Genomic DNA, 27,423 nt, shown 5'->3' with positions numbered 1-27,423 from the left:
TAGTATGGCAGTTCCTGCTATTTTTTTTATCTCCAGCTTATAAAGATCTTCAAAAGCAATCCACCTGTCTTTTTTAAGGCCTGCAAGGTAAGCAGGTGCTCTGTATAATGCCTCTCTTCTAGATGGGCAGTGAGTCCAGAGAGAGAGTGTAAGCACCGGCACATGTGATCTTGTGCGGACCTTATGTGGCACTTAGAGCGAGTATTAATACTGGCTGCTTGCCGAAATCGGAGTGAAGTGCTGTCAGTTTTTGGGGGGCAATTTTTTTCTTTTTGTACAGAAACATTGATTATGAGAGGTTGGTGACAATGAAATACAGTTGAGAAAATGGGCTGTTTTCTTAGAAACGGACCACAAACATGAACATTGGTAACTATTTTTATTTGACATCAGATTTCAATCTCCTATGTTTGTATAATAATTACAACTGACCTCTCATGGTTAACCATTCACAACTGCATGCCAGCTCAACTGCTCCCCCTTTCACTCTCTGCTTAAAATCCAACTCTTGCTTTGTCATAACACCAGGGAGGAAAGAGTGGCTGGTCCTTGACAGCAAAATGGGGATGTGTGTTCATATAACTGAGTGGGTGGGTTCTCCTCTGGTTTGTATGGCACTGTTTGGTTTGGTAAATAGGATAGAAAAGGGCAAGAAGAGAGACGAGAGTCTCATTATAAAAGAACAAGAGTGCATTTCAGTGCCCCAGGTGGTTTGAACTGCTGAGTCGGTAATGCTGTGTATCCTCTGCTGGGTAACTGCCAGGTGTCAGGGTCTAGAGCCTGAGGGCAGGGAAAGGAAGCTCCAGGACCACCCAGCCAGCCCCTCCCAGGTTCTGGCTTAGGACAAGGTTCCGGGAACTTGGGTGAATGGCTGGACCAGGACAGGAGCTTAGTACTTGGTGTCAAACTCATTTCCTGGTCTTTTGCATTAACTCGGGGTCTGTGAACCAATACTTTTCAGTCTGAGTAATGTCAGAAACAGTTCTGTTTTTGTGCATAAATCTCCTCTGCACACCATTTTCAGCCTTGGTTGTAATTCCGATGAGGGCAGTTTTCATCTGTCACTGCACTGGAGACTAGTGACTCACTTCAGAGCTGAGCTTGGGCTGAAGGTGTCAGTAGGGCTTCATGAACAGTCATTCACCTTTCATGCTGTTTCCCTCTTCACCTATAGCTTACATAACCGCCTGTTTTCAAATTTAATAATTAGGTCAATGATTCTTGATTTATTTTTAAAATACCAAAGACAGTAATAAGGCCAGGGCAAAATGGTGCCGTTCTAACATCCCAATCTGAAAGGAATTTTTTCCCATATTACACAGAGGACTCTAGCATTAATAAACACTCAGACATAGCCTTTGGTGTCAGGATTTAAGGATGGGCGGAAGGTGGCTGATGTGCTGGATACCAAGGACCCTCAACAGAGAACTTTCTCAGCTTCAAAATTAAGAACCATTCTCTAGGATAAATGGAATGATAATAACTCGTACTGAATTTTATAGGGGAATGATGCACGTTCGTTTTCCAAGTGAATGTAACAGAGCTTCTTTACTTTCTTCACGAATAATGACTTTTCTCCCTCACTGTAAAACTGAGATCTGTCATTTGTGTTACCTGGGTTATCTAAACATTAACATCTTTAAAACTAGTGGGCTTTCCATGGAGAGGTTTAAATTTCTGTAAACCAAGGTGACCTGTTCTTGTGGAGAAGTCAGTGGCAAATGAGGTAAATCAGAGGCGTGGCTACGGATGCCAATTGCTGGGTTAGTTTTTGATGGCCATGGTCCAGAGGAGCGGGTGGTCCGTTTCCACGGTCACGACACCAGATCCATCGTAGGTATTGGAAGTGCTGACCAGTGATCCAAAACCAAGCATGTTGTTTGCTATAAGAAAACAATAAAATGTTTAGTGAGAGCCAACCTTTCTCCAGTGTGGAAGAACTTTGTCAACAGTTACCAACAAAGCAGTGAAGCATGTGCTTTGATACAAGCTATATAAAATGTGGGACAGGTGAAACCTAGGATGTAGGATTTTAAAACTAGTTTCCATAACTTGCCATAACTGCTTTTCCGGGAGTTGGTTATTGGTTGTTAACTATTCTGGGATATATGCCATTCTCGCACAAAATTTCATTAAATTTTTAATTTTTTTTTCATTACCGATTGTAAAATCAAAACCCATTTTGTAATGTGCTACTTACTTCCTTGCTTGGATGCAATTATAATTTTTCTTGATGATTGAGAATTAACATTTTATATAAGTTATTAAACTCTATAAAGATGCAGTTTTAGCTTCAAGTCTGAATGCTATGGGGCAGAAAGCTAATTACTCCAAAAAAGCATGGGATTTTCGTTGTATTTTCCTCATAAATTAAGAAAAGCCAAAATGAGTAAGGCTTGCTTTCTGTAAAATTAATAGGAACTCAAAGGTCGAAGCCCACTTCCAACTGTGAAATCTTGAGGAAGCCATAAGCCCGGCTGTAAAATGAGGCCAAGAGATGAGATAATCTTCTAGCTACTTAATTATCAAAGTAAAGGCTTAGGAGTTAAGTGATATATATGTAACTGGTAAGTAAATTCTAATTATATGGTTGTATGTGTATATTCTCACAAGTTAGATGGAGTTAATGCTGAGGCATTAAGGCATTAAGTTGCGGTAACCTCACTTTCTCTGCTTGTGTAAGAGCAGTTCACCAACATGACCCCACACTCACGACTGTCCTATACATATCCCATGATAACCAATATTACTCTCTTGGCTAAAATTCAAAGAGAAAAAGAAATGGAGCCCTTTTCCTTTAAACAAAATGTAACTCTGAAGTTACACTGCTTTGGGGAAATAACTCAATTATGCTCACTTCCCACTAGAGGGAGCTTATCATCTTTCTGAAGAAATCTTGAAAAGGCAATTTTAAAATTCAGAGATAGCATTATAGGACAATGCATAATTAGTATTACCAGCTAACAAAGTTTATTAAAACTCAAATTACTTATTTTTCAGTGTTTTCAGCACCTTTACTAATGCAAACACAAAGTTATAAGGTAAAACCATACGACAATACGGAGTGCACCTCACGTGAATATTACCCTAATATATAATTCAGTATAAGAAGCTCTTGCCTCTTCAATAATTTGGAACTTTTTTGAAATGAAGTTTCTAAATGATACTAATATGCACATAAATTTACAAATCTAGACACGATTATGTGGATAGTGGGTTAGGTGGTGGTCGTGGATTCACGACAAAGTCTATTTGGGATCTGTTGGAGAAAGAGGCCTTGGCTCTCCTGCAGGGCAGCCTTGCCTGGAATCAGGTGCACACCCCACTTCCAGACATCTGGGCCAGGCCTAGGTTTCGGGGCTTTCCCGATGGCCAACAAAGGAAAAGCTGGGGAACAGTCTGAACGTTGCAAACCATTTATTCATAAAGACAATTTTGGATGCTCTCGTGGGCCTGTCAGCTTTACAGTGGAAACTTCCCAGTGAAGAACAAGATACATATGCACAACCACCTGAATTTGACACACTGCATTTTCAGATTCTGGAAACTGATTAGAACCCTGGCTTTTACACAGGCTCAATCTCTAATTCCTTTCTGCTTTTCTGAAGGTAGACTATGGACTGTGGATTATCAGGGCTAGATACTTAGGAGATAGATACGTATCCAAGTGTCTCTCTGTGTGTGTGTGTCTGTCTGTCTCTCTCTATATATAGGTTTCCCTGACATTAATTCTTGAGGAAGAATGAACACAGTTTTAATCTCATCATGAGAGTCCCCTCCTCGCGACCTGATGCAACTCTAGTCGCCGCCCAAAGGCCCCACCTCCAGATACCGCCACGTTGGAGGTTATGGCTTCCACATGTGACTTCTAGGCGACACATTCAGTGCGTGGCAGTACAGGCAGAATTAATGAAAATTACAATTAAATACATTTGCTAGTCTCCAACTTTATGGAAATTACAATAAAGTGATAGAAAATGGAGATGAATAAGCTGAAATGCAGAATCATGCATTTTCATTTACTAGGTTACAACAATTATTTTGGAGTATATTCCTTCAAGTCAAAGAATCATGCTTTCTGAGCAAACCAGAAAGTCTTCCTTATAAGAAAAAAAAAATCTTTTTTTGAGGAAAATAGTTGGAATTATGAATGAACTCCCCTTACCCCAAATGTTGGAGGGTCAATCGTGAAGTAAAACAACAAGGTTGGCAGAGAGACAACTTCCCACAGAAGGGAAAACAAATTGTTTTCTTCCAGTTCTACTGAGATACATTGATGCATACCTAGATACTAGGAAATGGGTATCACAATAAATTTAATGTGTATTACAATTTTTTTCCCCTGTGATGAGAACTTTTAGAATCTACTCTTACCAACTTTCAAATATTCCATACGGCATTGTTAACTACAGTTATGTTGTACACGATATGCCCAGCACTTCTAGATCTTAGAGCTGGAAGTCTGTGTCCACCTACACCTAATTCCCTCCCCCCCACCCCTGTGCCCCTGGCAACAAGCATCTGAGGTTTTCTGTGAGGTCGGTATTTTTAGATTTCACATATAAGTGAGATCATACAGTATTTGTCTTTCTCTGTCTGACTCAACATAATGCCGTAAAAGTCTATTCACGTTGTTGCAAATGGCAGGATTTCCCTCTTTTTATGGCAGAATAATATTCCATCGTGCGTGTGTATACTGCAACTGCTTTATCCATTCATCCACTGATGGGCACGTTTCTTGGCTCTTGTGAATAACGCTGCTAGACAACATGGTGTGCAGATATCTCTTCAACATAGTGCTTTCATTCCCTTCAGATATGTTCCCAGAAGTGGAATTGCTGGATCACAGGGTAGTTCTAGTTTTAATTTTTTGAGGAACCTCCATACTGTTTTCCAAAGTGTCTGTACCAATTTACATTCCCATCAACAGCATACATGGGTTCTCTTTTCTCTAAGACCATGCCAGTATGTTATCTTTGTCTTTTTGATAATAGCCATTCCACGAAGCATAAAGTGATAGCTCATTGTGGTTTTGAGTTGCATTTTTCAAATGATGAGTGATGTTGAGAGCCTTTTCATGCACCTGTTGGTCATCTGAATATCTTCTTCAGAAAAATGTCTATTCAGGTACTTTTGCCATTTTTCGACTGGATTATTTGCTTTTTTTTCCCTTTTTGCTAATGAATTTTAGGAGTTCTCTGTATAGTTTAGATATTAACTCTTTATCAGATATATAGGTTGCAAATATTTTTTCTCCTGTTCATACGTAGGTTTTCATTTTGTTGATTGCTGCTTTTGTTGTGTGGAATGTTTGTTTGATGTAGTCCCACTTGTTTATTGTTTAATTTGTTGCTTGTGCTTTAGGTATCTTATCAAAACATCATTGCTAAGACCTATGTCAGGATAATTTTTCCTCTAGTTTTTTTCTAGGAGTTTCATGGCTTTAGGTTTCATGTTTAAGTCTTTGAGTTAATTTTTGTGAGTGGTTTAAGATAGGAGTCTAGTTTCATTCTTTCACATGTGAATATCCAGCTTTCTCAGTACCACTTATTGAAGAGATAGTCTTTTCTCAAATGAGTATTCTTGGATCCCTTGGCAAATATTAGTTGATTGTATGGGTGGGGGGTTAATTCTGGGCTCCAGATTATGTTCCATTGGTTCATGTGTGTATTTTTTATGCCAGTAACGTACTGTTTTGATACTACAGCATTATTATATAGTTTGAAATCAGGAACTGTGGTGCCTCCAACTTTGTGCTTTCTCAGAATTACATTAGCTATTCAGGGTCTTTTGTGGTTCCATACAAATTTTAGGATTTTTTTTTTTTAACTTTTGTAAAAAATGCCATTAGAATCTTGATAGGGATTGCATTAAATCTATAGATGGTTTTGGATAGTATGGACATTTTAACGATATTAATTCTTCCAATCCATGAACATGGACTATCTTCCCATTTGTGTCTTATTCAATTTCTTTCATTAATGTCCTGTAGTTTTTGGTGTAGAGACCTTTGACCTCTTTGGGTAAATTTATTCCTAAGTATTTTATTGTTTTTGATGCTATTATAAATGGGATCATTTTTGTCTTTTTCAGATAACTCTTTGTTAATGTATAGAAACACTACTGATTTTTGTATGTTAATTTCGTAACCTGTACCTTTGCTGAATTGTTGATCTGTTTTTTGGTGCGGTTGTTAGGATTTTCTGTATATAAAAGCAAATAGTTTCATTTCTTCTTTTCCAATTCTGATGTCTTTTATTTTGCCTAACTACTCTGGCTACAACTTCCACTACTGTGTTGAATAGGAGTGGTGAGAGTTGGCACCCTTGTCTTCCTGATCTTATAGGAAAGGCTTTCAGACTTTCATCATTGAGTAGGATGTTAGCTGTGGGCTTGCCATGTATGGCCTTTATTATATGGAGGCACGTTCTTTCTATACATTTTTTAAAGAGTTTTTATCATGAATGGATGTTGAATTTTGTCAAATGCTTTTTCTGCATCTAGCGAGATGATATGATTTTTTTATTAATGTGATATAGCACGTTTATTGGTTTGTGTATGTTGAACCATCCTTGCATCCCAGAGATAAATACCACTTGATTATGGTGAATAATCCTTCTAATATACTGTTGAGTTCAATTTGCTAGTAATTTTGTTGAAAATTTTTGCATCTGTATGTGTCAGGGATATTGGCCTGTAGTTTTCTTGTAGTGTCCTTATCTGGCTTTGATAGGGTAATGCTAGCCTCATAAAAGGAATTGGGAGTGTTTCTACCACCTCAGTGTTTTGGAAGGGTTTGAAAAGGATTGGCACTAATTCCTCTTTAAATGTTTGGTAAAATGCACCAGTGAAGCCATCTGGTCCTGGGTTTTTCTTCGTTGGGAGATTTTTCATTAATGATTCAAGCTCCTTACTAGTAATTCATCTGTTCAGATTTTCTATTTCCTCCTGACTCAGTCTTGGTAGGGTGTATGTTTCTAAGAATTTTTCCATTTCTTTGCAGTTGTCTAGTTTGGTGGTGTAGTTTTCATAGTAGTTTCATACTATCTTTTGGATTTTGGTGGTTGTAATCCTTTTCACTTATAAATTTTGATTTGAGTTGTCTCTTTTATGTTGGTTAGTCTACATAAAGATGTCAATTTTATCTTTTCATAGAAACAACTCTTAGTTTTTAAAAATTGTTTTCTTTTTCTGTATCTCATTTTTTTTTTTTTAAAGAGTTTATTTATTTATTCGACAGAGATAGAGACAGCCAGCGAGAGAGGGAACACAAGCAGGAGGAGTAGGAGAGGAAGAAGCAGGCCCATAGCGGAGGAGCCTGATGTGGGGCTTGATCCCAGAACACCGGGATCACGCCCTGAGCCGAAGGCAGACGCTTTAACCGCTGTGCCACCCAGGCGCCCCTCTGTATCTCATTTTCTAAGCTTTCTTTCCTCTGCAAACTTTGAGCTTAGTTTGTTCTTCCTTTTTGAGTTCCACAAGTGTAAAGTTAGGTTGTTTATTTGAAATCTTTCTATTTTCTTGATGTATGCATTATAGCTATGTTTATATCCTATAAGTTTTGGTATATACTTTTTCTTTTTAAATTCTTCTTTGACCCATTGATTGTTCAGGAGAATGAATGCTTTTTAAGTTCCATGTATTCATTTGCTAGTTTTCCTATTATTAATCTTTAGTTTCATATCACTGTAGGCAGAGAGGATAATTGGTATGACTTCAATTTTCTTGAATTTGCTTAGACATGTTTTGTGGCCTATGAAAGCATCCTAAAAAATGTTCCATGTACTGGCTGTGTTCCCTGCCCAAGTGCAATTGTAGGATAGGCTCCACAGTTGTGTGAATTTGTTGGTCAGGCTTCCTAGACAGTTAGGACTACTGCTATTCTCAGAAATAGGCATGGTTATGAATCAGCTTCCCTGATTGGGCAGGGCAGCAGACTAGGGGCTAAGGTCATAATGGCTTGTTGTTCAGGGACCCAAATCAGGCAGGACGATGCACCACCTCTGGCCAGATGGGGTCACCAGCTTTGTTCTACAGATGGGGAGAGCCACTGTCTATGTTCTCAGCTCATGTGCCACTGTGAGCAGGGCTGCATGATGGGCTACCTACCTGGCTTCCCCTGTGCTTTGGTTAGGTTCCCTGGTTGGGTGGGCAGAAGGCTATATTCAGCAGGGGTCAGGGCTACAAATAGTTTTCCTGCTTAGGTGGGGTTGCTGTAGAGGCCCCAAAGCTGGCAAGGCTCTTTGCTGGAGGCCAAACAGTCTATGGTCTTGGCTCTGCAGATGAGTGGCGAGCCCAGCCAGTGGCCCTTCCCAAGTGTAGCTTAACTGGGATTGCAGGATGGGCTATGCAGATTCCTGAGAGCTATGGCTGGGTTTCCTGGTTGGTAGTAGGTAGACTATAGATTAGTTTCCCTAGTTGGCTGGGACCACAGAATAGGCCCCACGGCCTGCAAACCTCTTGTCTGGGGACCCAGTCAGGCAGAACTGTGCACCAAGCTCCCTGGCCGATGGGGTTACTGTTCTGGCTCTGCAGATAGGCAGCTTGAGTGCTGCTGGGCTAAACAATTTCCCAGGGGCTCAGGCCAGGTTTCCTACACTGGGCACTACACTCAGCAGTTGGTAGCCCTATGAATTAGCTGTCCTGCCCAAGCAGAGTGACTGAACTGGCTCCAAGGCTGGTATGGCTCATTCATTATTTGTGGTCCCAAATCAGGTAGATCGGTGCCCCACCAAGTTCCTGGTCAGGCTGGGCCACAGTCTTGACTCTGCAGATAAGCAAAACCCCTGGCTTTCTACTTGAATGCTACTATGAGTGGAAACTCAGTCTTCCAGGATCCAAATGTGGTTGCCATAAACTCCATTCCCCATTTCTGTCATAATCTGATCCCCAGTGGTCAAGCTGCACAATTCCCCCTTGAGGTGAGACCTGAAGTTGGGCCTCCTGGGAAGTGACTGACAGTGCTGGGGAGCTGGATGTCCACCTTGGACTCTTTCCCGCTGAAGAAACTGTAGGGTCAGGGGTCCTCTTGGTGCAGTGCTGTGCTGGCCTGGGGAGGGAGTGCTGTGGTCAGTGTGGCTGCTGCTCTTGCCCTTCTGATGCAGTCCGTCTTGGTCTTTGTGCTTTAGGCTCATCCCCATGTTCTAGGATTTTTACGATGCTGTCTCATCTGTGGATAACTGTTGGTTTCTTGTGAAGGGGACAAAAGTTGGGAATCTGTGTTGCCCTCTTGATGCCAACACTCTCTCAAAATCTACCCCAGAGAACTTGTCCCAAACCTTGGCTGGCTTAACATTTAGTTCAATTAAACATTTAGACAAATGAGATGGTTGTGTGTTTTTTCCCCCCCTGTTTGCAGGGGGGAATTAACCAGTGCAGGAAGTAGAATTAACCAGTCATTCAGATCAAGTCCTGTTTTAACTAGAGACAAGAACAAAGTTACAGCTTTGTATAAAATTATAGGAAACCATATCATATGTGATAAACATAACCTAAAATTGCTTGCTCTGTCTGAAAGTGCAGTCTCATCTATATGCTTCAAAGCCAGTGTCATCAGTTGTTTTAAGGGCAATCGTAGTGTAATGACAACGACATTGGCTACTGAGGGCTGGTTACATTCCTGTTCCAATGAAATGTAATACCAGACGTATTAGAGAATACAGAAGCACAGCCTAATTTTCGGGTCTTCATATTTTAGAGAAATAGAAGTACTTAAAAATAAGAGAAACATTAACATAGATTTTACAGTTTTTGTCCACACTGTTTTCTTTCCCAAAGGTAAAGATGAGCATTAGGCACTTAATATTCTGTTGCTTTTAATGACGTCCTACCAGCTTTTGTCTAAAGCTGGAAAGACTGAGGACGGACTATACAGCAGAAGCTGGAAAACTGGTAGAATTTATAGATTATTCAACCCTTCTTGTGTCACATGAGGGTAAGTAGGGCCATTTGTGCCCGTGTCTTGCCTGCCCTACCTCTGCAAGCTGACTTCCTGGGCTGCGGCTCCCCTGAGCTGACTGACCGTGTAAAAGAGCACGTGGGGAGGCTTCTGATGCTTCAAAGCCCTGGAAAGCAAGAGTGGGAAGGATTTGTTCCCTCTGCCCCTGGGTGATTGTTCTGCTCAGATACTTTGACAGAGGCGGCATTTCCCTGTCAAAAAAAGTAGAAACCCCGTCGTGTGAGGTTAGTAAGTCAGACCTAGGTTCAGACATTGGCTCTATCATTCACTTGCTCTATGAACTCAGTTTTCTCATCTATAAAATGTGGATAAGAATATCTACTTCACAGAGAGGCCGTATGATTCATCTAGTCAAAAATCTAACACAAGTATTAAAGAAATTTTCCACTTCTTTGATTGCTTCTGTTAATGAAGTAGGTCCAGGTTTCCTTTCCCCGCAGTAATAGTCTTTTAAAATGAAAGAGAGAGAGACTGCCATGATTTGGACGATTAGCAAATGCTTACTTCAGGTGATTAGTTTATAGCCAGCTGAGAGGTACAATGAGATAAACTTGGCTGGGCTGCTAAATCATTTGTTTTTATAGGTATTTACTATGTTATCCTCTTTGCTGGACAGTAGAGCTAGAAAGGGGAAATATAGTCAAGCCCAGCACACCAGACAGAAGCACGGGGCAGGGGTTGATGAGAATGGGGCCAGGATGGGCTGTATATTCAAGAGGAAGTGAATCCTTGGGTGAGGGCAGTGTCACACACATCCACACAGGCCTGACGCCTATCCAGGCTTCCTCAGAATATGGGAGTTGACACTGGTTATTTTATAAAAATAAGTACGTGAATTATAAAGACACTGCCAACATTTCTTAAATTGATGAAATTGAGGGAGTCAGAGACGGGAGTAAACGAGCTTTGCCTGGGAGATGCTATGCAAGGAGGTGATATTTGAGACGCAGTAATTCTCCTTCATCCCAGACATCACCTGAGCGCTTACACGCACCACGTGCTCAAGGTGCAGCAGGTTTTCACCTGCAACTTACAGAGGAGGAGAATGACGTTCAGAGAGGTTAAAGCCACAGGCTATGATGATAATGAAAGTTGTTAGACACATGTTACCAAGGGAGGTTAAGGCAATTCTTTGAAGAGATTTAAAAAGAGAATTGAGGCTGCTCTGTTTTCCCTAAAGTATGGAACTGTCAGCAGCCTGATGGACTAGAGTAAGTGAGCGATGCCATGAAAGTGTGGAAACCACTCTAAGCCTTAAATAAATACCATATATACCACACAGACAAACGTTTGATGAACCTCCCATGATGGATCTCAAGGTTCCCCACCATTCTGGAACATCATGTGAAGTTCTGGGAGTGCAGTTAGATGTACTGGACGTATCACTATCGCAGACATCATGGCACCACCGTACCCTTGACCTCCATCATTTACTCTCTGCAGATGCTTAGCCAATTTGGAGAAATGCTACATATTAAGAAAATATGACAGATTTCATCAGCAGAAAAAGCAAACTATACTGCCCTGAAATCAGTTCACTAGGATTGGTCTTCACCATTTTAATTATTTGAACTATAGATTTAAAACAGGCAAACTTTCAATTTAAAAAATTGCTAATTTACCCTTTCCTAATAATATCATTTCCAGAATTTCTATTTTAAAGTTGTTTCCTATAAAACAGCATTTATACTTACAGTTCCTAAAAAGTATCAGTATTGCTTTTTCACACTTTCTTGAAGACAGAAACTCAAATTAGTCCTAGTGTAGAGCTGGAGAATACCTGCCTTTCATGTATATTTACTGGAATCTTAAAAAAAAATTTATATACTGGGGCGCCTGGGTGGCGCAGCGGTTAAGCGTCTGCCTTCGGCTCAGGGTGTGATCCCGGCATTGTGGGATCGAGCCCCACATCAGGCTCTTCCACTATGAGCCTGCTTCTTCCTCTCCCACTCCCCCTGCTTCTGTTCCCTCTCTCACTGGCTGTCTCTATCTCTGTCGAATAAATAAATAAAATCTTAAAAAATATATATATATTTTGTATATATTATATTTTGTGTATATATATATATATATATATATATATATATATATATATACACACACACATACACACACACAAGTTGGACAGCATCTGTATAGAAGTACATCCAGTTATGTCTGTCAGCACTGTGGAATGGAAATATCATGTGAGCCGCACATCTTTTAATTTTCCAGTAGCCACATTAAAAAATAGATAAAATGTTTATGTATACACACACACTTGTGTTATTTTTGTTGAGATAGAACTGACATATAACATTAGTTTCAGATACACTACGTAATGATTCGATATATGTATACATAGAGAAATGATCACCACAGTACATGTGATGTCCATCACCACAAACATTTTTTAATGTGATGAGAACTTTTAAGATGTACTCTCTCGGCAACTTTCAAACAACACAGTATTAGTAACTTAACTCACCATGCTGTGCATTACATCCTGACGACTGCTCTTGTAACTGGACAGTCGGATCTTGTGATCACCTACACCCATTTCTTCCACTCGTAACCTCTGCCCTCTGGCAACCATGAACCTGTTTTCTATATTGAGGGGTTCTTTTTTTTTTTTTTTAAGATTCCACATATAAATGAGATTATAAGGTATTTGTCTTTCTCTGTCTGGCTTATTTCACTTAGCATAATGCCCTCAAGATCCATCCATGTTGTTGCAAATAGCAGGATTTCTTTCTTTTCTATGGCTGAATAATATCCCATTGTGTGTGTATGTACGTACATACACATTTTCTTTATCCATTCATCCACTGCTGGACACTTACGTTTTTCCATTTCTTGGCAACTGTAAATAAGGCTGCAATGAATTTGCAGATGTATATATCTTTTCAAGTTAGCGTTTTTGTTTCCTTTGGATAAAACCCAGAAGTGGCATTGCTGGCTCATATGGTAATTCTATTTTTAATTTTTGTAGGAAACTCTGCAGTGTTTTCCGTAGTGGCTGCACTCATTTAAATTCCCTCCAACAGTGCCTAAGGGTTCCCTTTTCTCCACATCCTTACCAACACTTGCTATTTCTTGTCTTTTTGATAATAGTCATTCTAACAGGTATGAGGTGGTATCTCATTGTGGTTTTGATTTGCATTTCCCTGACGATTAGTGAGGTTGAGCGGCTTTTCAGCTTTTCATGTACCTGTTGGCCATCTGAATAGCTTCTTTGAAAAAATTTAATCAAAATTTTTTTGCTATTAAATTTTATGAATACTTTCTATATTTTGAATATCTCTTATCCAATATAGGATTTGCAAACATTTTCTCCCATTCAGTATGCTGCCTTTTCATTTTGTTAATAGTTTACTTTGCTGTGCAGAAGAATTTTAGCTTGATATAGTCCCATTTGTTTATTTTTTATTTTAGTGGCTACCTTTGTTTTTGGTGTCAAATCTAAAAAATCATTGCCAAGATTGATGACAAGTTGCTTACCATCTTCTAGGAGTTTTATGGTTTCAGGTCTTATGTTTAAGTCTTTAATCCATTTTGAGATGATTTTTGTGAGTGACCAAGATAGAGGTCCAGTTTTCCCATCACCATTTGTTTAAGAGACTGTCCTTTTCTCCTTGTATATTCTTGGCTTTGTTGTAATTTAATTGGCCATATATGAACAGGTTCATTTCTGGTCTCTCTGTTTGGTTCCACGGGCCTGTGTCTGGTTTTGTTTTTGTTTTTGTTTTTTCCCCAATAACACAGTGTTTGATTAATGTAGCTTTGTGATATAGGTTGAAATCAGGAAACATGATGCCTCCAGGTGTGCTGTTCTTTATCATGATTGCTTTGGCTATTCGGAGTCTTCTGTGGTTTCATACAGACTTTAGGATTGCTCTGTTTCTGTGAAAAATGCCATTGGAATTTTGGTAGGGATTGTACTGATCTACAGATTGGTTTGGGTAATACGGACATTATTAACTCTTCCAGTCCATGAGCATGGCATCTCTTTCCATTTGTCTTTTTCAATTTCTTTCATCAAAATATTACCGTTTTCAGTATACAGGTCTTTTATCTCCTTGGTTAAATTTATTACTATATATTTGTTTGATGCAATTGTAAATGGGATTTTTTAAAAAAAATTTCTCTGATAGTTTGCTATTAGTGTACAGAAATCCAACATTTTTATATATCGATTTTTGTATCCTGCAACTTTACTGAATTCTTTTATTATTTGTAAGTTTTTTTTTTAAATAGAGTCTTGAGGGTTTTTTTTTTATATAGTGTCATGTCATCTGCAAATAGTGACAGTTTTACTTCTTCCTTACCAGTTTAAATGCATTTTATTTCTTGGTCCTGTCTAATCGCCCTGGCTAAGACTTCTGATATTCTGTTGAAGAAAAGTGGTTGGAGTGGGCCACTTTATATTCATATAATCCAGTATATCTAAAATATTGTCATTTTAACATGTCATCCACATAAGAAATTATTATTTAGATATTTTACACTCCTTTTTTATACTAAGTCTTTGAAATCTGGTGTGTATTTACAGCAAACAAGTCAATTTTAAGCATGTGGCTAGTGGCTACCATACTGATTGGACAGTACAGATCTAGGTTAGTGAAGCAGAAACCATACTTCTGAATCAGTTATCTGTTTTTTCAGGGAACATTTATCACGGGACTGATTCATCTGTAGATATGTATTCAGAGCGTCTCAGGTTATAAAGGGACTATTAAATTCAAGTGAGCATATCAAGTCATTTCAAATTATTTCAACTTATGACAGGAATGGATCAACAGACACTTGGCATATGCTCAGTAGTAAGAAAGACTGAGTCCTCTGCCCTTTAAGTTAAAGGCTGAGAAAGATAAACTGAAAATGCAAAATCTAAACAAACCTAACAAAATTACCAATAGAGTACACCTGTGTTCTATAAAGAACTTAATAAGTAGACTCCTGTCCAGACATGTACCAGATGGTTTTCTAACTAACTAAATTCCTTGCTTTTAGTCATCACCTGTCCTCCCCACTCCTCTAAATTCCCTAGCTGATCCTGCCATTCCTGCCTAAAAGAATAACTGATGGGACGTAATTGCTTATAACCTCGCTGCCTCCTACCCCAGACATCTTGGCCTGGCATTTAAGGCCTTTCCTCAAATGGCTACTTGTTCCCACAGAAGCCACCCCTGCGACTTGCTATTCCCTTAATAGATTAGGAACTTCTACTCCCACAAGAAATTTTGATGTTTCCCCTCCTTCTGGAACATATCCCATCTTTTCTAGACTTGCTGTATCCTTCCAGTCTGAAGTCAAATGTCACCTTCTAGGCTGGATAGCTCTTTGATTCTCTACCCACTGCAGTCCAAATGAAGAACACACATACAAAGAAAGAAGTGCAAATGTAGAAAATGTTAGCAATTCTACATCTGGTTGGAAGGTATACAGATTTTGCTGTTCTGTTCAATTTTTCTGTAGCTTTAAGATTTTTTTTTTTAATATTGAAATTCAATGTTAAAATTTGGGGGGAAAGTTAGTTAGGAAAAAAGACTAAGACCTCGTGAAAGGAAGCGCCTTCTCCTTGTTCATCTTCACTTCCTCAAAAGCTGAAGTAATGCCGTTAGGAGAATCAAATCAAGAAATGCTCGTTGATTTGAAGTGCATTAAAATAAACCCGAATTGAAGAGAATGTGCGCCGAATTTTGGAATCAGGCACGTAGCCTGTGGTATGTGCTTTAATGGCTGCTTGGAAGGGCCGATACAGGGATGTTGGGCATCCAGCCCGGTACGTGGGACAGGCTCCCTCCGTTGTCCCTTTAGTGAAGCTCACCCAGGACAGCCTTCACTTATACTTACTGATGTAGGAGGACATGAAAATTTACCCAAATTATGCCTGGTACCTGGAAAAATGCTAAGAGCAGACGTCTTTATTGTGATAGCAAGCCCTCCGCTGTGCTTTCTTGCAGGAAGTTCTCTTTCCAAACCCTGACGGGCTGAAGCCTCCTCCCAGGGTGAGCCCGGGTCACCTCTCTATCCTGACAGCCGATCCTTTCTTGAAGTAAGTCAAGTGTCTAACGAAGGGCTATTCTAATTCTACTTGAAAGTGGTTGCATTTATCCTCGTCTCTCTCAGAAGTCACACCTTTCCCTTGCCCTTGGATGAAGGCTGGAAGTCATTAGGAGGTTTCTGATAGTCTGGTCTTGCTCCCTCTCCACATTCCTGTGTCTCCACTCAGCCGGCTGTCCCCAAAACAATTAGACTGAGAAAATGCTGCAGCTTGAAGGAACCAAGGCTAATGATGCCAGTTAGATAAGGTTTCCCAAGCACTTTCAAGTGTTCAGGCTTTTCTAAAACATGTTATTATTTTTCTTTGTTAAAAAGAATTCCCTAATGTGTTCCATCATTAGCATGCTCTACTCACAGAGCCCACGTTGCAGTTAGAGTGCATCAGAATTGCTTTACGAAAAAAGGACGGTCCAAAACCATAAAGTGTGGCCTATTTAATTATCAATGGTGAAATGAATGGTCTGTGTAGAAATGGCCCAAAATTTCCAGTATGGAAAGTCCATATCAGATTTAAATGTGTGTGCGCAAAGAAGGAAATGTTAGTCTGTCCAACAGCTGCTATGAGCTTATTTGCTCGACTTCCTTCAACTCCTGGGGCCCTGCCTTGCTTCCTGTAGACATTGGCCTGTCTCCCAAGCACACACGCAAGTGTGACAACTGTGGCAAAGCTGACCATCCTTGACAAAGTTCCCATCCCAATTTGCAACTGATCGGCGGGAAAACCCTGGGCAAGCCCTTTTGTGCTGCTGGTCTGTCATCCCCAAAAACAGAGCTGAACTGCCCACCATGACATTCTGACTTTTGCTAAAAGTTCTTCAGGTGACCTAGGCATCCATTTGCAAAATACCATTTAGACCTCTCTTTCATTATCTCTGATACGGCTGGTTGTGGACATGGATGAGGTAATGTCTGTGACTTCTCCATGAAAGTACTGAAAGTTTGTATTATTATCATTTTATCTGCACTGAGGAAGCTTTACAGTGGTGTTTGCTTCTATCCTTCAAATGTCAACTGAGGTTATTGTAAGTACATCAAACAAATGGAAACAGCATAAAAAAGCAACTAAAGAGAAGAATATGGGAGGTGGCATTGTGTAATCACTTAGTCTCAAACCCACAGCTGACATCTGCACAGAATAAGCTAAGGAGACATAATCTGTGCTCTTTTAGAATTTCCCGAGTCAAATCAGATAACCCTAAACAGACAAAAAAAAAAAAACCATAAAAATTATGCTCAAGGAAAGGCACAGCTACCCTGGGAGGAGTAAGGGGTAATGAAGCACCATTAGCAACCACTGTACCTCTTCCTTATCCCTGGAGGAACAGACTCGACGAATGGCACATGTGGGGCTGGAAAACATTGGTGGCATCCCCCAAATAACTGCTTTGAAGGCCATTTACTCATTTAAATAAGATCAGATTAAACCAGCTTATTCATAACTCAGGCATAAGATGACCTGTCATCTGTAACAGGATATGTGCTCAGGTGGTGAAGGTACCTATTAACCTTAGATGGGTAGGACCTGGATGACAGCCGTCAACTTGAGCATGGACAGAAGTGGTGGAAGCATGGAAATCATGAAGGGCAATGACGCATTTTGGTTTGTGACATCAGAAAGGCCAAACTCCAGGTGGCTCTAGAAATAAAGATCTAAAAGGGGACAAAGGCCTAATAAGTCTACTTTACACCTGACTGCTGCTCTTGAATGTTAGGTCAGACAACGACGCTTCCTGGCGTAGTTAAACTACTTACAGTTTTTCAATGCCAAGCTCATATAGGTTATAGAAGTTTGGTGAATATGATGTAGTGATTAAAGATGAAGACAGTCCAGCATTATAGAAAAACTGCTTAATTTAAACAAGTAAAAAGAAAAATTGACATGGACATTGATCACAACTGGGAAAATGTTTATGCACATATATTTTTAAAAATAAATAAGAACAAGAACAGAGTGACATGGATTTTCATACCAGAAGGAGGAACCATATAAACCACATAGGAAGGAACACCACTTTGGATCAAAGAGCAGACCCACTGTGAGGAAGTATTTCCATATTCTGAACATAAGGTATATTAAACAGGTCACGTATGAGTCTACAAATATATGAGGGTATTTAGGGTTTCAAAAAAACTATTACGTATGTTTACACATACGAACACACACACACTAATATATGGAAAAAAAAACTATTTCCACCGCCTAGGCAGATTTAGAAAAACTACAGCATATACTGATGAATTTCAGGAGTGAAGTTTACGGTTAGAAGCTGATTCTCCATCTGTTTGTAGCTGGGAAGATCTACTCAGATTAGGCAGATGACTCCGAGGGCCCCAGTTTACAGAAGCTCACGGAAATGCCTGTGAGGGGCTGGCTCCATCTGGGTGTATACAGCCAGACCAGCGCTCCTCTGGGGTGCTGCCTGGCTGATGAAATGTCCACTTCCCTCCAGAAGGCTCCCTGCTGCCTGTGTCCCTACGCTGTCTCCTGATCTGCGCTTTTGGCTCGACCACCTGCTCCACCCTAGATCCGAGGGATGGAGTGGACACGCGAACTCGCCCGCCTCCGCGCGCCCTCCCACGCTTTACTGACTTCAGCTCCTTTCACCATGGGTGAGCTTTCTGATCTCTCTCAGCCTGAAACTGGGACTCCTAAAAACGAAATCCCATGGCCACAGTGGCTTTTCACTGCCTTGTTGAAAAATATTTATAAAACAGAAAGAGTAGATGGAGGTAACTATCAGGCAGAGTTCATTAAATTATGTGGCTGTTTTTAGAATAGAATTTCATTTAGTGAGAGTCTGACCACTGTCTTTTAGGAAAAACAGCATTTGATTTAAGTCAAATGTTTTAGTATTAACAGATATGATTTGTGATATCAACAGTAATAAAACAGTGTCTCAGACTTTGTCCATAAACCCATAAATATATATGCTTGTTCTTACTATATTTCATCATGACCTATTTTCATTTTTAATTTCCCCTTACTGATATACAATGATAATATTTCAAATTAGGAATAGCTGGCATCTTACTATATGAATATTCTAATGAGCCTGAAAATATTAGCCATTCTTAAAAACCAGCTACTTTAATTCATAATATATTTCCCCCTGCTCTAGTTATAATAATCAATCCATTTTTCAATATTCATACTGTGGATCCTTTCCTGATGACAGCCTGAATTCTTTTCTTGCTGAACTTTAACTATTTGCATGCAAAGTTACATATCATCTGGGCCCCAAATAGATAACTTTCTTTTTTTTTTTTTTTAAAGATTTTATTTATTTATTTGACAGAGATAGAGACAGCCAGCGAGAGAGGGAACACAAGCAGGGGGAGTGGGAGAGGAAGAAGCAGGCTCATAGCGGAGGAGCCTGATGTGGGGCTCGATCTCATAACGCCGGGATCACGCCCTGAGCTGAAGGCAGATGCTCAACCGCTGTGCCACCCAGGCGCCCCCAAATAAATAACTTTCTATTTAGCATTTGCTCCACCAAGTGGTGTGGTGGCAGGCATAGTCTATCTTACACGTTAAATGATGTCTTTTTCTCCCAATCAATCAGGTACATGACTTGATCTAACTTCTTTTGTCACAGAATCTCTAATCTGAAAGGACCTTACGTATCTCGTTCAGTGATTGACACAGAGAGTAGTGGGGCTGCCCTTGCTTTAACCAGTTTGGGTGCTAGGTTCAGAGCTCTGGCCACCTGGCTTTAGCTCACTCTGAAACGAAGGTGGCCTGAGGGACTTGCTGGGGTCTTTACAGCTTCAGAGAATGTGGACCACGCACCACTGGTCGATATCCAACCCTTTATTTCAAGCCTGGGAAACCAGTTTAAGATATTTCATCAACTGAAGGACACAAGTCTTCTGCCTTCTGTCACGGAGTCAAACTAGGGAACTTAATACCTCGGAAGACCTTCCAGAACTTGTTTAGGCTAAAGCAAAGTTAAATGATTTGAGTTGCATGTCAAATATTTAAATTGCTCGAAAATGTGGCAATGCCACCTATTTTTTTTTTTTTCTAATGCTTAGGTATGAAACAGAAGAAAGGGATTCTTGTAGACAGACCAACATCCTGGGCTTCAGACCAGCTGGAAAACTGATGTAGAGGTTTCTCATCCCTCATCTTTGAGTAGCTGCAGAACATGGGGCACAGAGTGCTTATCTGAAACACGCTGTACTGTGTTTTATTATTTAAAAAACACATTTAGACCGTTTGTAAAACACAATGGGAGTGTTTTTCTTGTCAGTGTTAGCCACTGTTAAGTAGTATTAACAGTCTGGACAAGGAGGAAAGAGAAAATGATCCAACAGGCTTACTACGAAGGACATAGTTCAATACCTGGCTTGTAGTAAAAACATTTTGCTACATCTGTAGATAAAAAAAATAACGGTGAATCTACAGTCACTTTTAATATGATTATTTCATGGTATAGTCAAGACAAAATACAAACTTGTAAATCCAGGGAAACTGTTAGCAAAGATGAAAAACAAATTCATTTGTAATTAATCACTATATTTGCAACTATCAGAAGGAAAATTATACTCAAAACAAGATGACTCTACACTGTATATTGAAAAAAAATCATTAGGGCACCTTGGGTGGCTCAGTCGGTTAAGTGTCTGCCTTTGTGATCCCAGAATCGAGTCCTGCACTCGGCTCCCTCCTCCATGGGGAGACTGCTTCTCCCTCTGCCTCTCTCTGAAGATCTCATGAATAAATAAATAAAATCTTTTATACAGTTTGTAGAAGCTAGATTTATATGAAAGTGCAAGTTAAGTCATATTTATTTGGCATGATATAGATAAATTTACAATTCTAATCTGCTTGGTAAAAACAGTCATTTCTAGAATTGAACTAATTTTAAAAAAACTTAAGTCACATGTACATGTAGAAGTAGCTTGAGAATGTCTTTTCTGTGTCAGTAATTAAGAAGTAAGCAGACCGCCTCATGTATTCCCTGCAAGCGCCTAGGCTGACAGAGTAGAAGATCTGTGGCTTCCTCCATTCCTCTGATGTCATCGAGTGTTCGTGGTGGACTGAGAGGTGCGTCTGATTCAGCCCTTCATCGTGCCTTGTTGATGCGCAGGGTCTAAGCTACTCATTTCGGTCCAATCAGTAGTGGACTAATAGTTACGACTGTGACTTCTCACTTTTCTACTCATAATCAAAGACATTTTTTGAAGAAGCAATCTGGGGGCAGATGTCTCTCCCCTTACTCCCCCTACAACATCTGAAGCGTGTGCAAAATGTATTTGGTCTGGGCTCCTTTGGGCCTCATTGATGGGTGCTGGGTGTTGGCAGATCCCTCGCTGCAGAGATGATGTACACTCAGTTGCAGAGTTTTGCCAAGAGGTGACCATAGTTTGGCTGCTACTTGGACACTTGAGACCATCTGAAGGATCTGGAATAACAGATCCTTCTGTTCCTCTGATCTTGGCTGTGGGGCAGCTTCACTTACAAGTAGTGGCCATGAAGCCTCTTACGCCTCAGGCTAGCAGTGCTGGATGGAGTACCCTGTTTTCCACTCTTGGATGGATGACATGGCAGTGGTGTCATGAGGCCTGTCCCCTCTCCTCAGAATCAAAAAGGGCCATTTCCTGCAGAGCTATGCCGAGATGCTGCCGGCATGAATCTGATAACCTCTCTCTGTTCTGGCCCTTATTCCATAGAAGTCTCACCCTTCCAAATAAATCCAAAGAGATAAACAACCTATTTCCCGTTTCCCTGTCAAGGGATGAAGAAACCATCTCGGCTGATTGATTGTGTCTTTCCTCCTTCAAGAGCCATGTTTAGATTTCTGCTGGACAATAGGGACGAGCGTGCTCCAGATCGAAGCATGATTTTAGGCATCTGGATACCAGGTGCCTCCTAGCAGCTTCAACTGAGAGAGTGACTAGTGTCTTCCTGATCCATGATTTAACTGTGCTTCAACACTGTTTACTAAATTTATCATTTCAGCAGGTCTTTTTCTCTCAATGGTGCCCTAATATTTTAAATTTTTGATTCAAAAAGGAATAGTTTAAAAAAACTTGTCCCAAATGTGAACTGCTTTTTAAAACAGTAGTTAATCCTTTATGGCTCTTACAATATGCAATCCAAGAATGGTGGTGTGTTTTACTGTGTCTTATGTAAGTGATTTTATAGGTCATGAAAAAATATATAAAAATCTAAGTAAAAAGCATCCTTTTTTTCTTTTTTAATAAAACACTCCTGTATTTATTAATCATATTGAACCTTATTAGATATCTACCAGGACTGGAGATATAAGCTCATGACCCTCATGACCCTCAAACACAGAGGTTTAATGCACCACTAAATTAATACACGGGTATGCTCTGCAGGCAAAGACATTAAATTTTTAACAGTGCAATTGACTATGTGTAGTTCAACATCCAAACACACGGCCTGTGAAAAACTGCGGAAGACATGCTCTGGCATGTGATGTATGGTACTGGTTCCTCTAATGAGAAGATAAAAGGATCTACTTCCTTTTTGGATGGAGTCAAAACCCAGGGTGCAAGGGGGTTTACACAGTCTCAGAAACAGGTACAGAGCCAGTTAGGAAATACAAAGCCAGCAGAGTATTTCTGGTCTAAGATCTTCCTGTGCAGCTAATTTATGACATTTGCAGTTTGGTAATTATAACAGGAAAGAGAAAAAACCTGCACAATAAAGGGCTATTTTTCATAAAGCCTTTAGTAAATTTCTCTTGGGCCCACTGAATTACCATTTTAAGATGCCTGACATCTCTGACCCTGTATACACCACCCTTGAATTTTTTTAAACATTTTGTAAAAATTATGAAAAAGCCCTAATTACTGTAATCTACAATAGACATTCATATGCTTTATTATGTACAAGAGTCATTCTGAGGGGTAGAGTGAATGTATATAGTTTGAAAAAAAAATCTTAAAATTGCAATTGTGTTAATCTCTTTTTAAGTACAAAATTACTGTGAAAATCAGACATTAAGGGTGATCTTTTTATGTTTATTAAAAAGAGTCATGAATTTAAAAAAGACAGGCATTCAATGAGCATGCTGAAAGGGGGCCTCAGCAGTCCATTATGTGTGTGGTAATAGACCTGCTATGCTCCACAGTTCGAGACTCTGACATTGTAACACATACTGGCAGGGCTGCTAGCTGGGAGTAAGGGTTCACTGTAGGTGCAAATTTAGAGTCTTTGTGTTATTAGCAAAGAACTTTATTAAAATGAAAGGAGGAAAGCTATTTTAAAACTATGCTTAGGGTTATTCTCAATTCACAGACTATAGTCTGCCAATTCGAGAAACTCCAATAAAAATAAGAGCTCCCTAAAGGTACCTCCTTAATTGTTTATACAATTAGACAAAAGTATTCATATTAAAAATAACATTTCTACAGTTTGCTCACTACTCAGGATCATGTAAGCCCAGGAGAAACCAGGTTTGTTTTGCTGTCCGTTATACTGTAAGTTTAGCATAGTGCCAAGTACATCGTGGATTTACTATAAATATTTATTGAATGAATAAGTGAATATCTAAATAAAACAACCAACATAAAGACTAAGAATGACTTTGGTACCATGAAAAAAAATACCTGATCCGAAACTGGGTGTCTGTTCTACAAACGTCCACCCAGGCTGTGGGTCTAGGTGTCAGGAAATTTCTTGGGAAAGCCAAGACACAAACCAACCACATTCCTTTGGTATCAGTTCTCCCTGACCTTTCAAATAAAGGGTCTTTTACTGACTTCAAAAGAGATCCCTTTCCTAGAACTCAGCATTTCCTTAAATGGTTAACTGCCCCAGGTTTTCCAGAACTTACTTATTTAATATTACTTCTAGGCCACCTTACACAGGTGTGTCCAGGAGCACCGGGGTGGGGGGCGGGAGAACACTTGCCTCAGTGGCAAAACCCCTGCTTCCCATTCTCTCCCTTTACCCTTTGAGATAATTAGCAACTTCAGATTATCTTTGATCCATAAAGTACCACATAACAATAGATGGAACTCTGAGAAATACTACTGTTTCTCATAAACCAAATGTATTGTTAAGCTTTTCATTTTAGCACATTAATGTGGAAGTCCTGACTCTTCCTTGCTGGTATCAAGGTGTTTCCCTCACTGGATGTGCAAAGCACTTTCTCTATGGCTCAGTGGTTTTACTACTGGAGGAAACATACCATTAAATTTTCCTGTCAGGCAGTAAGGAGAAGAGAGATTCATTATGTAAAGAGAGGCAAGGTAAAGGTTTACTATATAATCAATCAATGTTAATACACCCTTGTTTCTCTTATCAGGGAAACTGCCCCTCAAATATCTAATAGGAACAAAGAAATTTCTGGAAGAGAAACAATCATCCTAAAAGTACGCACATTCCGACATACCATTCATCATCATGTTTATCATGCCATATAGTTATACGTTTATAAGTTTAAATTCTCCTTAAATTGTCTTAAGCCAAAACAGCCGGTATGAGTAATAGGTTTCATAATAGGTTTATTATGGCTCTAGACAGTTCCAGAGAGTAACTAATGGAATGTCTGGGTCAATGTCCTGCATTATTTGAACTTTGTGATTCTAGATTTGAAAAGGAATTTTGCAGTGTGCTTGACCTTATGGCTAGTTCTCAGATCAAAGAAAATGAAAGAACACAGAGTTGAAGTCCAGCCTCAGGGAGCTGTGAGAGCCTATGCAAGTCCCTTATTCTGGCTGGGCCTCCGTGTTAAAGGTATAGAATATGAAGTTTATGATAGGTGGCTTCTTCAGTTCCCATCCGCTGGTCAGAGAGACCCAGCCTGCTGCTCCACTTCCACAGGCTGGGTTTACCTTCTGCAGGGTTCAAAATGATCCCTTTACAGTACAGCGTAAACTTCTATTTTCATTCCTGAAATGTATCCCTACGAATTCCTTGACCTCCATTCCACTATTGACTATTACTTGGGTCTCTTCTATCTCTCAGGTTCCATAAAGGAACAATAGATTCTATAAATAGAAGGTCGTTCTAACTTTCATAATAATAAAGTGGTAAGAGACAGAATACACAGACAACGGTTAGACCGTGTGTAAAATAGAACTCTGACCCACCAGCTGCTGAAACCAGGCCAGGAAGCCAGCCTGCTATTTCCATTAACAATCCAGGAAGCCAAATAATAACTTCGTAATAATCAGCAACAGAAGGCCAGGACTTGATTAATTACTGAGAGCTTCCCTAATTTTTGTCCCAGTTTCCAACTTTAAGACCAACCAAAGAAAGCCAAACATGTTCCTCTAACCATGCCCCTCTTGTAGTCAGCCTGCCTCCAGCTTCTCCATACAGACTCCGAGCAGGGCATACCTGAAGTCTTCCGTTTTATCCCGTTCATGTGGGAAAAGCTTTCCTATTCCTCGCCTGCCTTTGAGTCTTGGCCAAAATGAGTTACTCTGCAAGTGATTCTGAATAGTCATTGCTTGTTCCCCTTTGGTTGATATTAATAAAAGTGAGAATTAAAAAGGGCACAGAGAAGGCTCTCAACTTCAACTTGATCCTTTCTATGTTTCCATGGTTATTAGGCTCTTGATAAAAACTTGCACATATCTAAGACCTCTTACACATCTATGTTCTGATACTTGCTAATACCTAACACTACACTTATCTACTCATCTACTCTGAGCATAGAACTCTACCCCAACTTCTCAGGGAAAACAGAAGCCCAGAACAACTGCCTCGGCATCTTACCAACATTCACTCCAAATATCTATAGTTTCATCCATGCAATTCCTCCTTTCATCCGGTCACGACAGAAAAGGAAACATTTCTCTGATGCTGTGGATCCTGTTGTCCCTTAACTTCCCACAGCTCTGACCTACAGATTATTCACCACTCTCCTGTTTCCTCGAGCACTTCGCTGTGTTCAAGTCTCTACCATCTCAAACTCCCCCATCCGCTCCCCTAACCCTAAGTCCCTTCAGCTATCATTCTGTCTCTCTTCCCTGCTTTAGAGCCCAGGCACGGGGATTACTTCCGTACTCCTCAATTTCCATCCATTCTTCAAGCTGCACGTCGGTTAACCCACTGCAACGGTGCTAAGATCACCAACGACTGTTTTCCCTAATACAAAAGTGTATTCTCAGTCCCTGGTATTGCGACACGTGTGGTAGAAACTCCTCTTTCTTGAATTTTTAACTCTGAAAATAGCTCGGCATTGTTGAACTATGATTTGGCTTTAACTTTACCTTTACTGGAATTAACTCTTATAATCCTCATAATAACCAAATAACATAGGTATTATTACTATTCTGTAAATGAGGGCTCACAGAAGTTAAATCTCTCCATGCAGAACACACATCTGATCGACCTCTTCTTCCTCCCCATGGTGCATCCTTGCTTTCTCCCTCGGAGATAAATAATAATGGCAGGAGATAGGAAAATACCATGAAAACCCAGATTTTTTGCACATTTCCTGGCACACGAACAAAAGCTCAATATATGCCGAGTATTATTTTTCTGCCACTTGAAACCCATGCCTTACACATGGAATATACCCAATAAATTTTGACTAATTAAATGTATCCAGAGAAGTTGGAACAATGACACTCTAATAATTATATTTGCTGGGAAGTGTGGCCTGCTGGGGTTTAAATGCAAGCAGGGGCAGTCTTCATGACCTGGAAGCCTCCGGAGACCTTTACCTGGTCACGCCGATTTTAGAAAGGAATAAGAAAAACTTTACTTTTCTGTGGTAATCACGGAAAAGTATTTATGGCAAATATTAGTTGGTGGGCGTGAATGAAGAGGGAGAGCGGCTAAGTCTTTTTCCTATTACGTACATGTATAAATATTGAAATTCATGAGATTGAACTTTGAAAATCTGCAACTCTAGGAAAATGAAGTGTAATTACAGAGTTGAACAAAACAAAAGAGGACATAAGAGCATAGATTTACTATCTTGCCTTCCCTCCCCCTGGAATCAATTTCCGGTGGCGAGAGAGGATAAAGACAGCTGGAGGAACAATAGGTCATTAGCGCAAATGATAAGGAAAGGAACTCCCTTCACATTTCAGGAACTGAGCCAAGGGAGAAAATTAGAGCAAGATACTGTATTTACACCACACTGTAACAGTGCTCATGTAATCGCCTGAACTCCTCAAAAGTCCCTACTAAAATAAAGCATTAGTATCTGTCATTCTGTCTACATATGGTTAAATGCTTACAAAAAATGCCCAGAAGATAGTTGCCAGTTTGCCAAGAAGTCCTATAAAGAACTGCTTACCAACCGGGAGATGTTTTTCCTTAGTGTAAGAGCAAGGAGATACGACAGGATACATGCTGTTAAGGACACTGTGTTACTTTAATGATGTTGCCCTTAAGGAAAGAAAATTCCACCAAGGGGAAAAAAAAACGGAAGCAAACAGTTCACTAGGTGTCGACGTTAAACAAAGAATGAATTTCTGGC

General features: G+C 39.9%; 1 protein-coding gene across 4 annotated transcripts in view; it reads right to left on the bottom strand.

Moving 5' to 3' along the window:
• Positions 1–362: 362 nt before the first annotated feature.
• The window catches only part of TPK1 (thiamin pyrophosphokinase 1), a 317,859-nt gene continuing 290,798 nt past the window's right edge, over positions 363–27,423 (bottom strand). For all 4 annotated transcript variants that reach the window (XM_040643865.1, XM_040643864.1, XM_040643863.1 and 1 more), the window contains one exon: positions 363–1,883. In XM_040643865.1, coding sequence (XP_040499799.1) covers positions 1,765–1,883 — 119 coding nt within the window. In that variant the 3' untranslated portion in view covers positions 363–1,764. The remainder of the gene's footprint in view (positions 1,884–27,423) is intronic.

This window comes from Ursus maritimus, unplaced genomic scaffold (assembly GCF_017311325.1).
Source record: "Ursus maritimus isolate PB19 unplaced genomic scaffold, ASM1731132v1 scaffold_3, whole genome shotgun sequence".
In the NCBI taxonomy this organism is placed as follows: domain Eukaryota; kingdom Metazoa; phylum Chordata; class Mammalia; order Carnivora; family Ursidae; genus Ursus; species Ursus maritimus.
The sequence above is the reverse complement of the archived record's forward strand: the minus strand, read 5'-3'. Positions and strand labels throughout refer to the sequence as shown.